The 15,139-nt window shown below is 48.0% G+C and overlaps 1 protein-coding gene across 3 annotated transcripts in view; it reads right to left on the reverse strand.

The window, feature by feature from the left end:
- TFCP2L1 (transcription factor CP2 like 1) overlaps nt 1-14,899 on the reverse strand; it is a 54,870-nt gene extending 39,971 nt beyond the window's left edge. For 2 of the 3 annotated variants that reach the window (XM_039234909.1, XM_039234906.1), the window contains exons 1-3: nt 14,771-14,899; nt 14,119-14,148; nt 11,186-11,337 (exon numbers count right to left, since the gene is read on the reverse strand). In XM_039234909.1, the coding sequence (XP_039090840.1) occupies nt 11,186-11,337; nt 14,119-14,148; nt 14,771-14,832 (244 nt within the window). In that variant the 5' untranslated portion in view covers nt 14,833-14,899. The remainder of the gene's footprint in view (nt 1-11,185; nt 11,338-14,118; nt 14,149-14,770) is intronic. The other variant, XM_039234908.1, reaches the window with a different exon arrangement.
- Nucleotides 14,900-15,139: the final 240 nt, after the last annotated feature.

A 15,139-nucleotide genomic window follows, 5' to 3' on the forward strand; every position in this document is an offset into this window, starting at 1 on the left:
TCCGACTTTCGCTTAGATCATGATCTCGCAGTTTGTGGCTTCGAGCCCCGCGTCAGGCTCTGTGCTGACTGCCAGCCTGGAGCCTGGAGCCTGTTTCAGTCTGTGACTCCCTCTCTCTCTGACCCTCCCCTGCTCACGCTGTCTCTCTCTCCTAGAAATAAATAAAACATTTANCTCTGTGCTGACTGCCAGCCTGGAGCCTGGAGCCTGTTTCAGTCTGTGACTCCCTCTCTCTCTGACCCTCCCCTGCTCACGCTGTCTCTCTCTCCCTCTCTCTGCCTGTTTCAGTCTGTGACTCCCTCTCTCTCTGACCCTCCCCTGCTCACGCTGTCTCTCTCTCCTAGAAATAAATAAAACATTTAAAAAAATAAATAAAATAAAATAAATTAAAAAATAAATTGCTAGCCTTTGTGTGTGCCTTTTATATGTAAACCAAGCAATCCATTGACCACACCCCAACCACCTCCTTCCAGAGCTTCCCTTGCCTAGCCACTCCAGGGCCAGGTACCAGACTTGGGAGAGCTCCTATGTCCCAGAGCCACCCCTAAAGCTATCTCTTCTGCCTTGCCCATTCCTTCCCCTAGAAACCACAATAAAGGCTCTGGCCCAGGTCTTCCCCTCAATCTCTCTGCCTCCTGAGGGACTGCGGGACCCCCTGCATTGGGGGTGTGCCCCTCCTCTTCAGGAGTGTGAGATAGCTTTCAATGGTAATTGTCTAACCTTGTCTGTTGGCCTCACAGCGTTTGGAAAACAGGTAAACCTACATTTTAAGTAGATCAGGACACCCCCTGCACCATCAGGCCCCCATGGGAGCTGTGCCGGAGGGACACAGAGGAATGGCAAACGGGATTCAGATTCACCGAAGCCAATCTCTAAACATCTGCAAGCACACCAGGTCACCCAAGGTGTCTTCTCTCCTTAAATTAGCTCTGGGGGCCCTGGGTGGCTCGGCTAAGCCGCTGACTCTTGGTTTCTGCTCGTCATGATCCCACAGTTTGGTTTGTGAGTTCGAGCCCTATATTGGGCTTCATGCAGGCATACAGACAGCTGGTGATTTTCTCTCTCCCTTTCTCTCTGGCCCTCCCCCACTCATATTTTCTCTCTCTCTCTCTCTCTCTCTCTCTCAAAATAAACTTTAAGGGGCGCCTGGGTGGCTTAGTCGGTTAAGAGCCCGACTTTCGCTTAGGTCATGATCTTGCGGTTCGTGGGTTTGAGCCCCGCGTCGGGCTCTGTGCTGACTGCCAGCTCAGAGCCTGGAGCCTGTTTCAGAGTCTGTGACTCCCTCTCTCTCTGATCCTCCCCTGCTCACTCTGTCTCTCTCTCTCCTAGAAATAAAACATTAAAAAAAAATTTACAAAATAAACTTTAAAAATTAACTAATTAACTCTGAAGGAGGCCTGTTTCATTTACCGTGTTACTGAACTGATGTAGTACTGTTCTCATTTCTAACATAGTGTTTCCAGAATATAGATGGTATTAACAAAATTCTTAGGACTACATCATTCCCAGTTCATTGGACGCTTGCTCTGGAAGTGGACTGTAGAAGTGTTATACTTTAAGTTAATTGGTCCACAAAAGTTTGTGGTGACCAGGAGACCTCGGAAACATTAAAAATCATTTCTGTATGCTATGAGCTGAGATAAGCAATCTGTACAACTAACCTCGTATTCATTTCAATCAATATTCCTCGTAAAAACAACAAAGAAACAAACAAAAAAACCCAACAACCACACCCATTCATTGATTAATCATGGAGGACTGCCATTTGGGAAAGCATTTGTTCCTTATCTTGTTTTTTTTCTTTTTAACCTATGTTACAAGGTTTATAAAACTCTTTGCTGATCGAACATCCAAGTATCCATGCATGGCAAAAACAAATTAAAAAAGCAACAAATATCTCATTTAATTCTGCAAACAACACCCAAAGGGGCTGTTCTGTCTTTCACAGAAAGCACAGGCTGGAAACAGGTTCAGTGAGCGGAGAGAGAAGAGAGAGCCAGAACCAGAATGTGGGTGGCTCCCAGCTTTCCATGGGCCCACCAGGTACTGATAGGATGTGAATGGTGTCATCCAAACTGGTGTTACCAAGAAGGGGCCAGACTACCTTTCACGGATGAGCTGCCTAATGCTTTCTAAGGCTACAGAGGGTCTTAGTGTGCGAAGGCTCCATGTTTATAAGTTACGGTAGAACAACGTGATTTCCCCCTGGGAAGTAACAGACCCGAATTCCTACTTCATTCCTTACACACCGAAACAAATGTCATAGTGTCAAAGACTTGGAAAAAACATTTTTTTAAAAAACAGTTGAATAAATTAAAATCCTGAGGTAGAGAAGGTATATCCTAAATGGGATATGAAGAATGGGACAAAAAGAATCAAGACAAAATCCAATAACCTGGTCCCACAAAAAAATATATATTTTTAATGTTGATTTGGTTTTGAAAGAGAGAGAATGAGCTGGGGAGGGGCAGAGGGGGAGGGAGACAGACAGACTCCACATTGTCAGTGTAGGGCCCAGTGTGACGCAGGGCTTGAACCCAGGAACTGCGAGATCATGACCTGAACTAACATTAAGAGTTGGACATTCAGGGGCGCCTGGGTGGCTTAGTCGGTTGAGCATCCGACTTTCGCTTAGGTCATGATCTCGCGGTTCGTGGGTTCGAGCCCCGCGTCGGGCTCTGTGCTGACTGCCAGCTCAGAGCCTGGAGCCTGTTTCAGTCTGTGACTCCCTCTCTCTCTGACCCTCCCCTGCTCATGCTGTGTGTGTCTCTCTCTCCTAGAAATAAATTAAAAACATTAAAAAAAAAAAAAAGAGTTGGACACTCATCCGACTGAGCCACCCAGGCGGCCCGTGATCCCATAAAAATTTATAAAAACCTGTACTGTGTAAAAGAAAGAGCATGTAAACAAAATGAATGAAAAATGAATCAATGAAACGTGGAAAAATATTCCTAACACATTATCCCAAATATGCAAAGAGCCTATACAAATAAATAAGGATAAAAAGCCCACTTGAAACATATATATATATATATATTCAGGGGCAACTGGACGATTGGTCAATGGAGCGAATGACTCCTGATCTTGGGATTGAGAGTTCGAGCTCATGCTGGGTATAGAAATTACTTAAAAATAACATTAAAAAACAAAATACATATCCAATATCACCAAGGGCATGAAAATTACAACAGGAATACCTTATGCTTTCCCCATTACTTTAAGTGGGTTTTAAGGTGGGTTTTGGGGGGTGGAGTAGAGAGAGTGAGTGTGTACATGCACACACAAGCAGGGAAGATGGACAGAGAGAGAGACACAGAGAATCATAAGCAGGCTCCATGCAAAGGGCAGAACCCAAAGCAGGGCTCCATCCCACAACCCTGGGATCATGACCTGAACCCAAATCAAGAGCTGGATGCTCAACTGACTGAACACCCACGCGTCCCTATGCTAAGGTTTTTAAGGTTAAAAGGTTTTGGCAAAGATATAGAAGAATGGACGTTCTTCATTCATGCAAAGAAGTCACGTACTCCAGGCACTGACCTAGGAGCAGCACTGCAAGGCAGGATGGCAGGATCTATTAAATTCTGTATGGGCGACCGTATTTCCGGGTGTTTATTCCGCAGGTGTTCTTCCCACTGCTTAAGCACAAAGATACACGTACGTGAAAACTCACTGACGTGCTGGGTAGAATTACTTTAAAAAATGGAAATAGGGGCACCTGGGTGGCTCAGTCGGTGAAGCGTCCAAACTCTTGGTCCACTCTGGTCATGATCTCATGGTTTCATGAGATCGAGCCCCGCATCAGGGTCCGCACTGACCATGGGATTCTGTCTCCCTCTCTCTCTGCCCCTCCCCCACTCGCTCTGCCTGTCTCTCTCAAAATAAATAAAATAAACTTAAAAAAAAGAAATGGAATCAGCCAGATGTTCCTCAACAGAACAAATTATGTGACATCCATAGAATGGAGTGAAATAGAAAAGATCAACTTTTGTTTTTTATTTTTCTAATATGAAAATATTAAAAAATGTCATGTATTTTCCTACATGAAAACACTGAGAATATTTTTTCGGGGGGTGGGGGAGGAGTGCAAGTTACCAAGAAGAATATATAATATGATCCCATTTCTCTTAACATGAAAGGGGCACACATGTTTCTGTAAGTATATATGCATGTGTGTCTATGTAATTGGACATATGTGGGTTAATACATGACTAAGGAAAATCTGGAAAGTGGGATTATGAAAACTGTCTAGAGTACAAATTTCTGTTTGCCCTTCTATTTTACAGTATGTGCTCCTTTTATATTCCAAAAAAAAGGAGAAAGCATTAAAAAAAAAAAGTAATATAAGGAGTATTTGGCTTGCTCAGTTTATATACCCAAACTTCAAGCTAAAAATTAATCTGGAAAGAAAACTCCAGCTATGGAGAAAGTATAACAAGTAATCCTTTGCCTCATTCCTTAAATTCAAAGTCACCGGGGGTACCTGGATGGGTCAGCCAGTTAAGTGTGTGATCTCACGGTTTGTGAGTTCGAGCCCTGGGTCGGGCTCTGTGCTGACAGCTCAGAGCCTGGAGCCTGCTTGGATTCTGTGTCTCCCTCTCTCTCTCTTTCAAAAATAAACATTTAAAAAATTATTTTAATAAAAATAAGTCATTGAACTAACTGGGGACAGGGGGACACATAACTGTGCTTACCACATGCCAAACCCTCCTTGTTCACTTAATTCTCAAGGCAACACAAAAATAAAACCATCTCCATTCCACAGGTGAGGAAACTGAGGCTTCTAGAGATTAAGTGACTTCCCTAGAGCAGAAGCTGGTCAGAAGGCAGCTGCCATTCTCTCTTGCCCTGGGAGATGCAGGACAAGACTTCCCCACCCTGGGCTCTTATCTCACTGGCCATTCCCTCAGGTCACTGTGGGTGGGTGGAGAGCATGGGGGGGAGGGGAACTGATTAGGCTTTCAGCCCAAGGACGCATTTTCTACCCCCTTCCATTCCTTCCCAGTTGTCTCCCCTCCCCGTGTCACACACTCATCCTCAGAGCTGCTGCGTAAGGAGTACCTGGTGGCAGGCACCGCTCCCGGAAGTGCCCAGAAGAGAATCCTGCCTTGTAGGAAGTCCCAGACCGGGGGGGGGGGGGGGGGGAGAAAAACCACATCTCTCCTTCCAGAAGGCCATTCCTTATCATACCACTGCTCAGCCACTCCCCCAGGCTTGCCTAACTTCAGGACACAAGAGAGGGAAGCAGATTGAGCCTCTCTCAGCCTATCTGTAAAATGGAATCACACATTTTAGGAGAATTATTCAAAATTTTTTTAATGTTTTCTTTATTTCTGAGAGGAAGACAGGGGCAGTATGAGCAGGGGAGGGTCAGAGAGAGAGGGAGACATAGAATCCAAAGCAGGCTCCAGGCTCTGAGCTAGCTATCAGCATAGAGCCCAATGCGGGGCTCGAACCCACGAACAGCAAGATCATGACCTGAGCAAAGTCGGACGCTTAACCAACTGAGCCACCCAGGTGCCCCGTTGGGAGAATTATTCAAAAGAGACTATCAGAAAGAGTCTGTAAATCCTACAGTGCTAAACAAAGTATTGCACTACAGGCTGAGGTCCTCCACAAAGCTTGACATGGTTGAGGAGCCAAGCAAAGGGAGCCTCACTCAACACAACAGCTAAAATCACTTAGGGAGGGGTCCAAGGCCTTTCAGAATCACAAAGTTAAAGACAGTGTTTTAACTGCCTGTGTAGGAAACGTCTCCTCCAGGTTATGTCTGTTATCTGGTTGTACACTGAATGTAGAATAGAAAAGTTTAACAGGTCTTCTTGCCTTTAATCTGTCCCAAAGCTTCACCTTGCAATTCTCCGCTCTAGAACCAACCTGTGCTCATCTTTGAATTACAAAAAGGATAAAGGGCACCGGGGTGGCTCAGTCATTAAGCATCTGACCTCAGCTCAGGTCTTGATCTCAATGTTTGTGAGTTTGAGTCCCACTTCAGGTGAACACGAGCCCCCCTTCTCTCTCCCTCTCAATCTACCCTTGTAGGAGTCTCTCTCTGCCCCTTGCTCACTTGTGCCCTCTGTCTCTAAAAAAAGAAAAAAAAAAGAAATAGGGTAAACAGGTTTCCATTTTATTATTAATGACGGACAATATGAGAGTGCTTACGATGTGCCAGACACCATTTTCAAGGCTCTACAGGCATTAACCCATTTTATCCACATAGTAGCAGTTTCTTTGTAGGGATTTTATTTCCTCCATGTTACAGATGAGGAATTGAAGGCACTGAGATGTTAAATAACTTGCCCAGGTAGCTGCCCAATGGCTCAGCCTTTGCAAGGCAGCAGGAGAACTTAGCTATCTGGTCTACCCCTCCAGCCATATCATTCAAACTCTTCTTTGTATTCCCCAAACTTTAGTTACCCTAAACCACTTGGGGTTCTTCAGAGAGGCAACGTGCTTAACTGTACTCCCACCCCACCGCGCGCACACATGCGTACACAACACACACACACTTTTATTCTTGCCTTTGTTTGTGGCTTTTCTTTCTTCTCACCAAACCACCCTCTCATTCCAAAAGACAGGAAGTTCATTCGTGAACTAATGAAAGATTCCCATAAAAATCTATGACCATTTTTAAGATTCAAGAGTTCTTTGTGAGTAAACACCAAAAGCTTTCTCCATAACAAGCCATTCTTGCAAAGCTGTTCCTTATCTCCAAGCCAGAATTCTCTACACAAATTGCCTGGAGTTCTCTTTCTCTCCGTTCTCCCTGACTCCTCCCCCACCACACACCTCTACCCCTGCCTTCTGACTCCAGCCTTCAGGAAAGATCTGGCCACTGACAAAAAGGTTGATCTGGGACTTTGCAGACCTCCAAGCAACACCTGTCCACCCATTTCTTGGGACTCCATGTCAGAGGAAGAGGACATACATTGTTTTACAAATCATTTTTTAACCTGTATAAAATCAGCCATGAGCCCTGGCGATAAGAAACCTGGATGTAACACACCGCCTGACACTACACAGAGAAATGTACATCTGATGATTTCAGAGAACTTTAGGAAGAGAATATGGCTTGGCCTCAGAAACCGTACAACAGACATTACAGACCCAACACAGTAGACTTTAAAAACTACTAATAGCAGGGTGGCTGGCTGGCTCAGTCAGAAGAGCAGGTGACTCTTGATCTCAGGGTTGTGAGTCTGAACCCCATGTCGGGTATAGAGGTTACTTAAGAAAAATAAAAAATTTTTTTTAATTAAAAACAAAATACATGAATATCTAACTTTTCCATTAACCAGAAAGGTTTTAAATGATGCAACAAAACTATTGTTTTTAACTGAATCAGTGACTATTTGTCATATGACATAGAGGTACAGGTTATTTTAAGAGATGCTGGAAAAGACATTCGGTTCAGCATTATTAATAACAGCAACAAAGAGAGGAGAGAAAAATAGAATGGAAATTAAGTCATGCCTACTCTGTTGTAATTTTCTAAATATCGATAGAGCACCTACTTCAGTATCACAGGCACCAAGCTTAATGCCAGGGATACTAGCAGGGCTTACTCTCTGCTCTCACAGAGTTTCCACTCCAGTATGGGAGACAGATGCTTAAAAAAAAAAAAAAAAAAAGTTTATTTTCTCCAAGCAGTTATGCCAGTATGCTATGCTTAATAACAAGACAGTCAAATAATTTGCAGACATTTTAAATGAAGTTAAACAGGTTCTAATGACAGAAAATATTATTACAAGAATAGTATTTAATAAAATAAAAAAAACAATTTTGTAAAGTATATCATCTCATTGATGTGAAAAAAACCAAGATTCAGTTTCTGTAAAATCCATCTGTAAGAATATGATCGAGAGTAGCTAAGAAGGGGCGCCTGGGTAGCTCAGTCGGTTGAGCGTCCGACTGCGGGCTCAGGTCATGATCTCACGGTTTGTGGGTTCGAGTCCCACATCAGGCTCTGTGCTTACAGCTCTGAGCCTGGAGCCTGCTTCAGATTCTGTCTCCCTCTCTCTGACTCCCTCACCCCCACCCCCCTCACACGGTCTCTCTCTCTCTCTCTCAAGAAATAAATTTTTAAAGACAGAGAGTAGCTAAGAAAAATGATTAAAGGGACTTCTACATACAAATAGGGAAACAATTTCCAAGCCATAATAATTAGTTCAGTGTGAAGAATCAATGAGCATCGGGGCTACAGGACAAATACCTACACAAGAACAAGGCATTGTTTCTGGACTAATATTCTAGAATGAGGCTTTTTTAAATGTTTCCAAAGTGGCATTTTAAGCCAGTGAGAAAAGGATAAACTAGGCAATAATTAGTAGGTTAACTATCTAGAAAAATAAACAAAGTTAGACCTTTATATCACATTGCAAATTCCAAATGCAATGTGACAGTATAAATCTCACCGGTAAAGCTGAAAAAATATATATATGCTAAGTAATAATAATCCAAAATATTACTAAAAGCCTAATTACTAAGTTTCAAAAAAATATTCCAAATATGTTTCAGTGTTACAATTTAGAAGCCATAAAATGAAACTACGAAGCCATTTTGGGGTGGGGGGGGCATTCTTAGCATAGAAGAAAAACTGTTTTAAGAGACCGAAAGATTTTACAATGGACATTTCAAATAAATTCTTACACAGAAAAAAAAAATCATGTCATAGATACCACAGCATAAATATAATTATCACACAATAAATAAATGGCCAGCGACCACGGAGGAAAAATGTTTGCAACGTATAGCAACTAAACATTGATACTTTTCATATACAATGTGCTCCTACAATCAGTAAGACATAAACATCCCAACAGAAAAATGGACAAAGAACGTGAACCTAATTGATGGAGAAACATAAAGGATCAAGAAAGCTATTTTGCAATATTTGACCACACCGACCGACGGACGGCTACTAGCTTACGATGACCACAATGACAGAAATTCTGCTTTAAGGTCCAGATTTCACGACTCAGATGAAAAGCCACAATGTCCAATATTGGGAAAGAGACAGAAATAAATGTGCCCTGCTGGCGGGAGTGTAGACTGGGGCGTTCTGCTGAGGCAGCTTCCATCCAGTAATCCTACTTCGAAGGGAATTTATTAGTGTTTTAATAACATTATTATTAAATTATAAGCTATCATAAATGTTTTAATCAACATCTCACACAAAGATAGCAACTGAAAGCTAAGGGTCCATCCTGTGAAACTGGTCCAAGCAACAGACCTAAACGTGTGATATTACGCAACTGGTACAAAAATCCAGGTTCTCAAAGCATTTCGAATGAAATGAGAAACGCTCATAAACCTAGTAAACAAAAAGAAGGCATGTTTCTGGAACAGGGTCATAGCTGTAAAAGGCGTTTTCACACATACAGGTGGAAATCAGGCTAGCGGGCGTTCTCAGGAGAAATTAGGGGAGGCCACATTTTTTTTCCTTCTCGTTGTCTTCCTCTACTTGTCTAAATCATCCACATGGTTTATCAGGAGCATGTGTTATGCAACTTAAAAATCATGAAATACAACTTAAAAGCCAGGAAAATGCAACTTAAAAAAATATCTCAAGTGACTACACCCAACTGACACAGGACAGTAAGACCATGAGGTAACTCTTTTCCCCTCTTTTAACTTCTCTGTGCTGAGCAAAGGAGAAACTCTTTAAAAAGGCCTGGTGTGTGGACTGCCAGACATGGTCCAAAGTTGGCTGATTCAAGGGGGGAGGGGGGGAAGGGGGGAGGGCAGGGAGGGCAGGGAAGGCAGGCGAAGGCCTTGTGGACAGGGCAGGAGGCAGGTGCATGCCCCGTGTCTCGCTCCGCAGGACAAGGCCAAGGCCGGGAACAGGCCCAGCCTCGGAGCTCGATGCTCTGTGAACAGGAGCCCACTTCTCCAGGCCACCTCTAGACAGAAAAGCAGAGGCCCAGACAAGAAAGCAAAGGTACGCAAGTTAGTAGCACTTGACCTTCTCTGAAAGAGAAAGGAACATGGCAGAAGCCACTCCACAGACAAGCACACAGGTATCCTTCCCCATGGCCACATCACACCGTCAGGGCCCTACTGCTAACTGAGTTTGGGCACGGCAACCAGCTGAGGCCACAGAGCTAGCCATGGGGACAGGCGTGCCCTTCCACTGGGCCACGTCAACCACGGCAGTGAGCTGCTTCCATCCCGAGGCAGACCCAGAGCCACCTGCTAGCGCGCAGCCGGTCCCCCGGCCCAGAAGCTGGCAAGCCCTGCATTTCCGCCCCAGCCTGGCTCTCCAAGCTTTCCAGAAAGGAGGCAGCAAACTGCAATGGCACGACAGCACCCCTGCAGGACAGCGTGAGCCCGCGGAAGCCGCCGTGTGCCCCTGCCCCTCTGCTGTCCCCACTTAGAAACACAGGGTTGATGAATCCACCTGATGCCAGGGTGTCTAGGAGGTGGCCCAGGAAGAAAGTTCAATAAACACACACACACAGGCTCACACAGAAACCACAAAAACGCCATCTGTTAGGACGCTGATCCGTGCGTCCTGATAAAGGCAATCAGCAGCTCAACAGCCATTATCATACCGGACAGATGCCTGAAACCACTTCATTCCTGTCAAATGTCACAAAATTACACGTCTTGGTTTACACGTGAAAACGTGGAGGCGCAGAAATAGCGAAGGCAGCTCAAAGTCACAGAGCGGAGACTGACACTGCCAAGCCCGTGCACTTCTCCAGGGCGTCGCGCACGGTCCTGCTGCCAGCGGCACACGGGGCTTCTGCCTGGCACACGTGGAGTCCGGCCCCCTTCCCGCCACGGCCTGCTGCAGCTCCAGAAAGGACAGCAGACCTAGGACACCTCGCATGCTCCAGCCACGTCCAGGAAAGGACATCGGCCACGGTCACAGTGAACAGTGATCGCACCGGTGGCCGCTGATCCCTGAGCACCTGCCGCACAGAGGGTGTGCACAGGAAGCTACGTACCCCGCGGCTGGCCTGCGCCACATCACAGCTGCTGCGCCCACTCTGCAGATGAATACACGGAGGCTCAGGGTGGTCCCGCAGCTGGGAAATGCCATCTGTCTGACACAAAGGCCTTAACCCCAACTTGACAAGGTAAGGAAGCCCGATGGGGTCACTGGGGCCGATGCCCCATCCCTTCAAGGAGGTCGCCCCAGTCCTCAGGCTCTGCCCTGGCCCCATGCTCCAGCCACTACCTTGGTTGAGATAGGTCAGGGTCTCCTCATGCAGCTTCACGGCAGGGGACGTGGCAGCACACAAGACATACTGCAGAGGCGGCAGGCGGGCCTCGTTCTCAGGGGACAGCTGCGGCTCCTCTTGCTTGAAGATGGGCAGGGCGAGCACGTCGCTGCAACACACAGGAGGGGGCAGTCAGGCAAGGGGCTCCCCCTGGGGAGCCCATGACAGGCGGGTCCTGCCCAGGGCAGCACAGGGGGGCGGGCAGGGTAGCAGTGCTGTGCTGACTCAGCTTCCCCCACCTGCTCCAGAGGCAGGTTTCAGAGCAAACCAGTCCCCGCGGATGCTCCTTTGCACCCAATGGCCCTCCAGGGATTTACGGAATCAAATCAAGGAGGCAAAAATGCAAACTTATCTACTATCTACAAATTACAGAAATCTCCTCTGCGACAAAGGGACCCGCAGCAGTGGGGTAAACTGTAAATGCCACAAGGTTTCCATCCACCAGAGGCTGCTCCTTAGGGAGCCTTGCTTTTTAGTTAGCATGAGAATCCGAACAAAACTTGTAACTTTTTAAGTCAACGATTCTATTCACTGGCGGCTTCTCAGACCAATTCAACCCCGTCCTTAGGGCTCCTTAGGGCTCCGTAAACTATGCAAACATGCAGGAATTGCATTCCCCTCACTCAGGGGACACCCTGCCGCTGGCTGGCGCATGATTTTAAGAGTCCTACTAGTAGCTCCTAAAATTGCAATACAAGGAGGAAAGACCTTGGTTTTAATTCCGTTTTCTTTATCCAAATGGAAAATGTCAAGATGCTCAGAAATTCTTTTACTCTGCCTCTGAACAAAACTCCCTACCATATCCAAAAAAAAAAAATCGGCCTCCCATCTGCCTAGGGCTTGTATCTGGATGTACTGTTTAAATGCCCTCGCGAGGGAAAAGGAAATTCTTGAGCTCACGAATGACCTGTGAGCAGGAGAGGCTTTGTTTAAGGCCTCTAAATTACAGGCAGCTTAGGAACCAGTGCCAAAAAAGTGCTGGTGCCCTTATCTTGATAACCCTCCTCCCTCTGAGTGTCCTGGGTTATGAATCAGATCCACTGACCCCACTTCACCATATAAACCTCAGAGTCCCCGTACAATCTGTTCCTGGGACGATACAATAAACCAGCAGTCTAAGACACAAACCCAGCACACGCCCCAGCAAGGCCAAACCATTCTCAGGAACTGAAGTCTGGCTGGCTTGGGGCACACCTGGGAACCCTCCCGTGCAGGGAGGCGGGGAGGGGGTGGTCCCCTGGGCCACAGTCTGCGTCCCAAAGGCAGGCGTTGCAGTGCTGTCCCGATCCTCCGAACATGGCACCTTCCTTTTGCCGGACTGGCGCCCACTCCCAGCCCAAATGGATGTAGGAACCAGGAGGGGCAGGCAGGCCTGCTCACCTGGGGATTGCATAATGTCATGTTTGCCCAGACCGTGTTAAGTTAATAATCCATGGGCTGCTGCCTTTAAATTAAAAAAAAAAAAAAAAAAAAGGAAGAAGAAAAATCAGGAGTGGTAAGAACCATCACTCAACAGTAACTTGTTTCAAGCCTGGCATCCTTATTTGCCAAGGAATAAAAGTCACGAGAACATCAAACAGAAAAAGGAAGAAAGGAGTAAAGGCCACTACCTTGCTAAGGTCGGACAACTTGCAGCAGTTCTGCAGCGCAAGGAGACGATAAAAATAAAATATAAAACCCAAGGAAAAGAACAAGTCGCTCACTCTGGAGTTGCGGGAACCGCACTGACCATCACCTTGGCCTTCATTGAGGTCAGCCTCTTATAGGGTGAAAATCCTAGCTCCCAAAAAGTGAAATAAAAATATTTTAAACAAAAATAAATGAATGCCATGGACCAAATGCTTCTTTATCTATTGCCCCAAAATGATCCCAAAAGCCAATATGGCTTTGTGGCACCTTTCACCCCGATTCCCACCCCACCTCCTGACTTCCCAACACAATACCAAAATCCTAAAAAGGTACCTAAGGAATTCCACAGACCCAATTTCCATCTCAGTAGTCAAAGAGCCTCCTATACAAGGGGAGAATTAGTCCCTAATGGGATGACATTTTAAGTATCCAGGAAGTTTCAAATACACTCGCATTCCACTCAAGGTCACCTTCAAACTCATTTTTAAGATATGGCAACATACTTAATGACCACAAACTAAAATTCAGGCAAAACACCACAACTGTAACATCACACAGGACAATAAAATATACTCCACCGTAGCAGTTCCTGCAGGTGAGTGGATACAATTTTTCAGGGTCCAACATCAGCCCAGTGGACTCCTGACCCCCTCCCCCACCCCCCTCTCCTGCAGTTTTCTTCTGATGACATCACCGTGGTCTGCAGGGAAGCTATCATTCGTTAATTAAGACAGTACACTCTGCCACCTCTTACGACCCAGACCCAGGAATAAAGGACAGAAGACAGAGCAGTTAAACCCAATAATTTCCTTGCTTCCGGAACAGTGATGCCTTCAGAGAGCACTACTGGACACATACTTAGCAGAAGCCAGGATTTCCAGATAACGTGGACTGCTAAATCTGAATGAGAACTTCTTGGGGGGGCGGGGGGGGGGGGACGGGCACTGAGAGTGGCTCTCACTTCTGGGCTATCAGTGCCAGCGACTCCCAGAGAGAGGAATTCTCACGATTCACTTTCTCTGAGCCCATACCAAATGCCCTTTGGGTTAAATCAGACACATTTCATAAACTGTGACCAGGATGGAAATAAGGACAGGCTAAAGCTGGTTCAGGCGAGTTCAGAAAATGAAATGACTGCCCATTAGTGCCCAGCCAGCTGCAGAACAGGGAAAAACAGTCCTCCAGGAACCGAAGCTAACGGGGGCTCTTACTTCCTTAAAGGGGATGGGAGAGAACTTTGAAAAAAACAAGCACGACTTACTTGTCCCTCTGAAGAGCACTAGTCAAGTCCCTGCAGAAGAAGAAAGATTTCCATCAAGGGTCATACACGTGCGGGCCCCAGGCCAATAACGCAAGACCACCTGGACGGAGGGGGCCACCTGTTCGCCAGAGCCCCCGCCCGCCGGCCCGCGGGGCTGAAGCGCGGGGACGGCCCTCGCCGCTCACCCGTCCCGCGGCCCAAGGTGACTGGAGAGGGCGCGCGGCTCGGAGGACCCGCGCAGAGAGGGGCAAAGAGCAGGGGTCCAGACGTCCCCGCGACGGGCACCGGGCCGACGGCAGGAAGTTTCCTCTCTCTTCCCACGCGAGCGTGGACAGGCGAGCCTGGGGAGGCGGGCGGGCTGGGCGGCTGCGGGCAGCAGGTGTGCGCTCCGCGCCCGCCAGGGTCCTCAAAGTGGGGGGACCGGTCCCGCCGGGGTCCGTCCGTCCGTCCGTCCCTAGGCGGGACCCTGGCGACGTCTCTCCCAGCCCCAGAAGGGCAGACATAGGGGAGGCCGGGGCGCGGCGAGGCCGCTCGGGGACCCGGGGCCCTGCGGCTCCCGCCCCGCCCCGGGACGTCCGACGGCGCCTGGCCCGCCGACCCCGTCCGCGCCCCGCGGGTCGCGCCCGTCACGCGGGGGCGCCGCGGCCCTTACCGCAGGTAGCTGCCGGAGTTGTGCTGGTTGTAGTGCTCGGGCTGCGTGTGCCAGAACAGCATGGTTGCGGCTCCGCGCGCGCCGCGCCCCGGGCGTGGCAGCGAACCGGCCGCGGGCCGCACCGACCTGCCGCCGTCCCCTGGAACCCACGCTCGGATCCCGGGGTACCGGCCGGCCCGGCGCATTTATGGACGGCCCGGGGGCGGGGCCACGGCCGGACCCGCCTCCCCTCTCCCCGCCCCGGCCGCGCGGCGGGGCGGTGGCTCCCGGAGGCCGCGCACCTGGGTGACCCGCTCCGGCGCGCCCTTCCCGGGAGCGAGCGCGCCTCGGCGCGGCGGCAGCGGGAGCTGAGGGTGGGGCCCAGTTGAC

This window comes from Hyaena hyaena, unplaced genomic scaffold, assembly GCF_003009895.1.
Source record: "Hyaena hyaena isolate Hyena2069 unplaced genomic scaffold, ASM300989v1 scaffold_91, whole genome shotgun sequence".
In the NCBI taxonomy this organism is placed as follows: domain Eukaryota; kingdom Metazoa; phylum Chordata; class Mammalia; order Carnivora; family Hyaenidae; genus Hyaena; species Hyaena hyaena.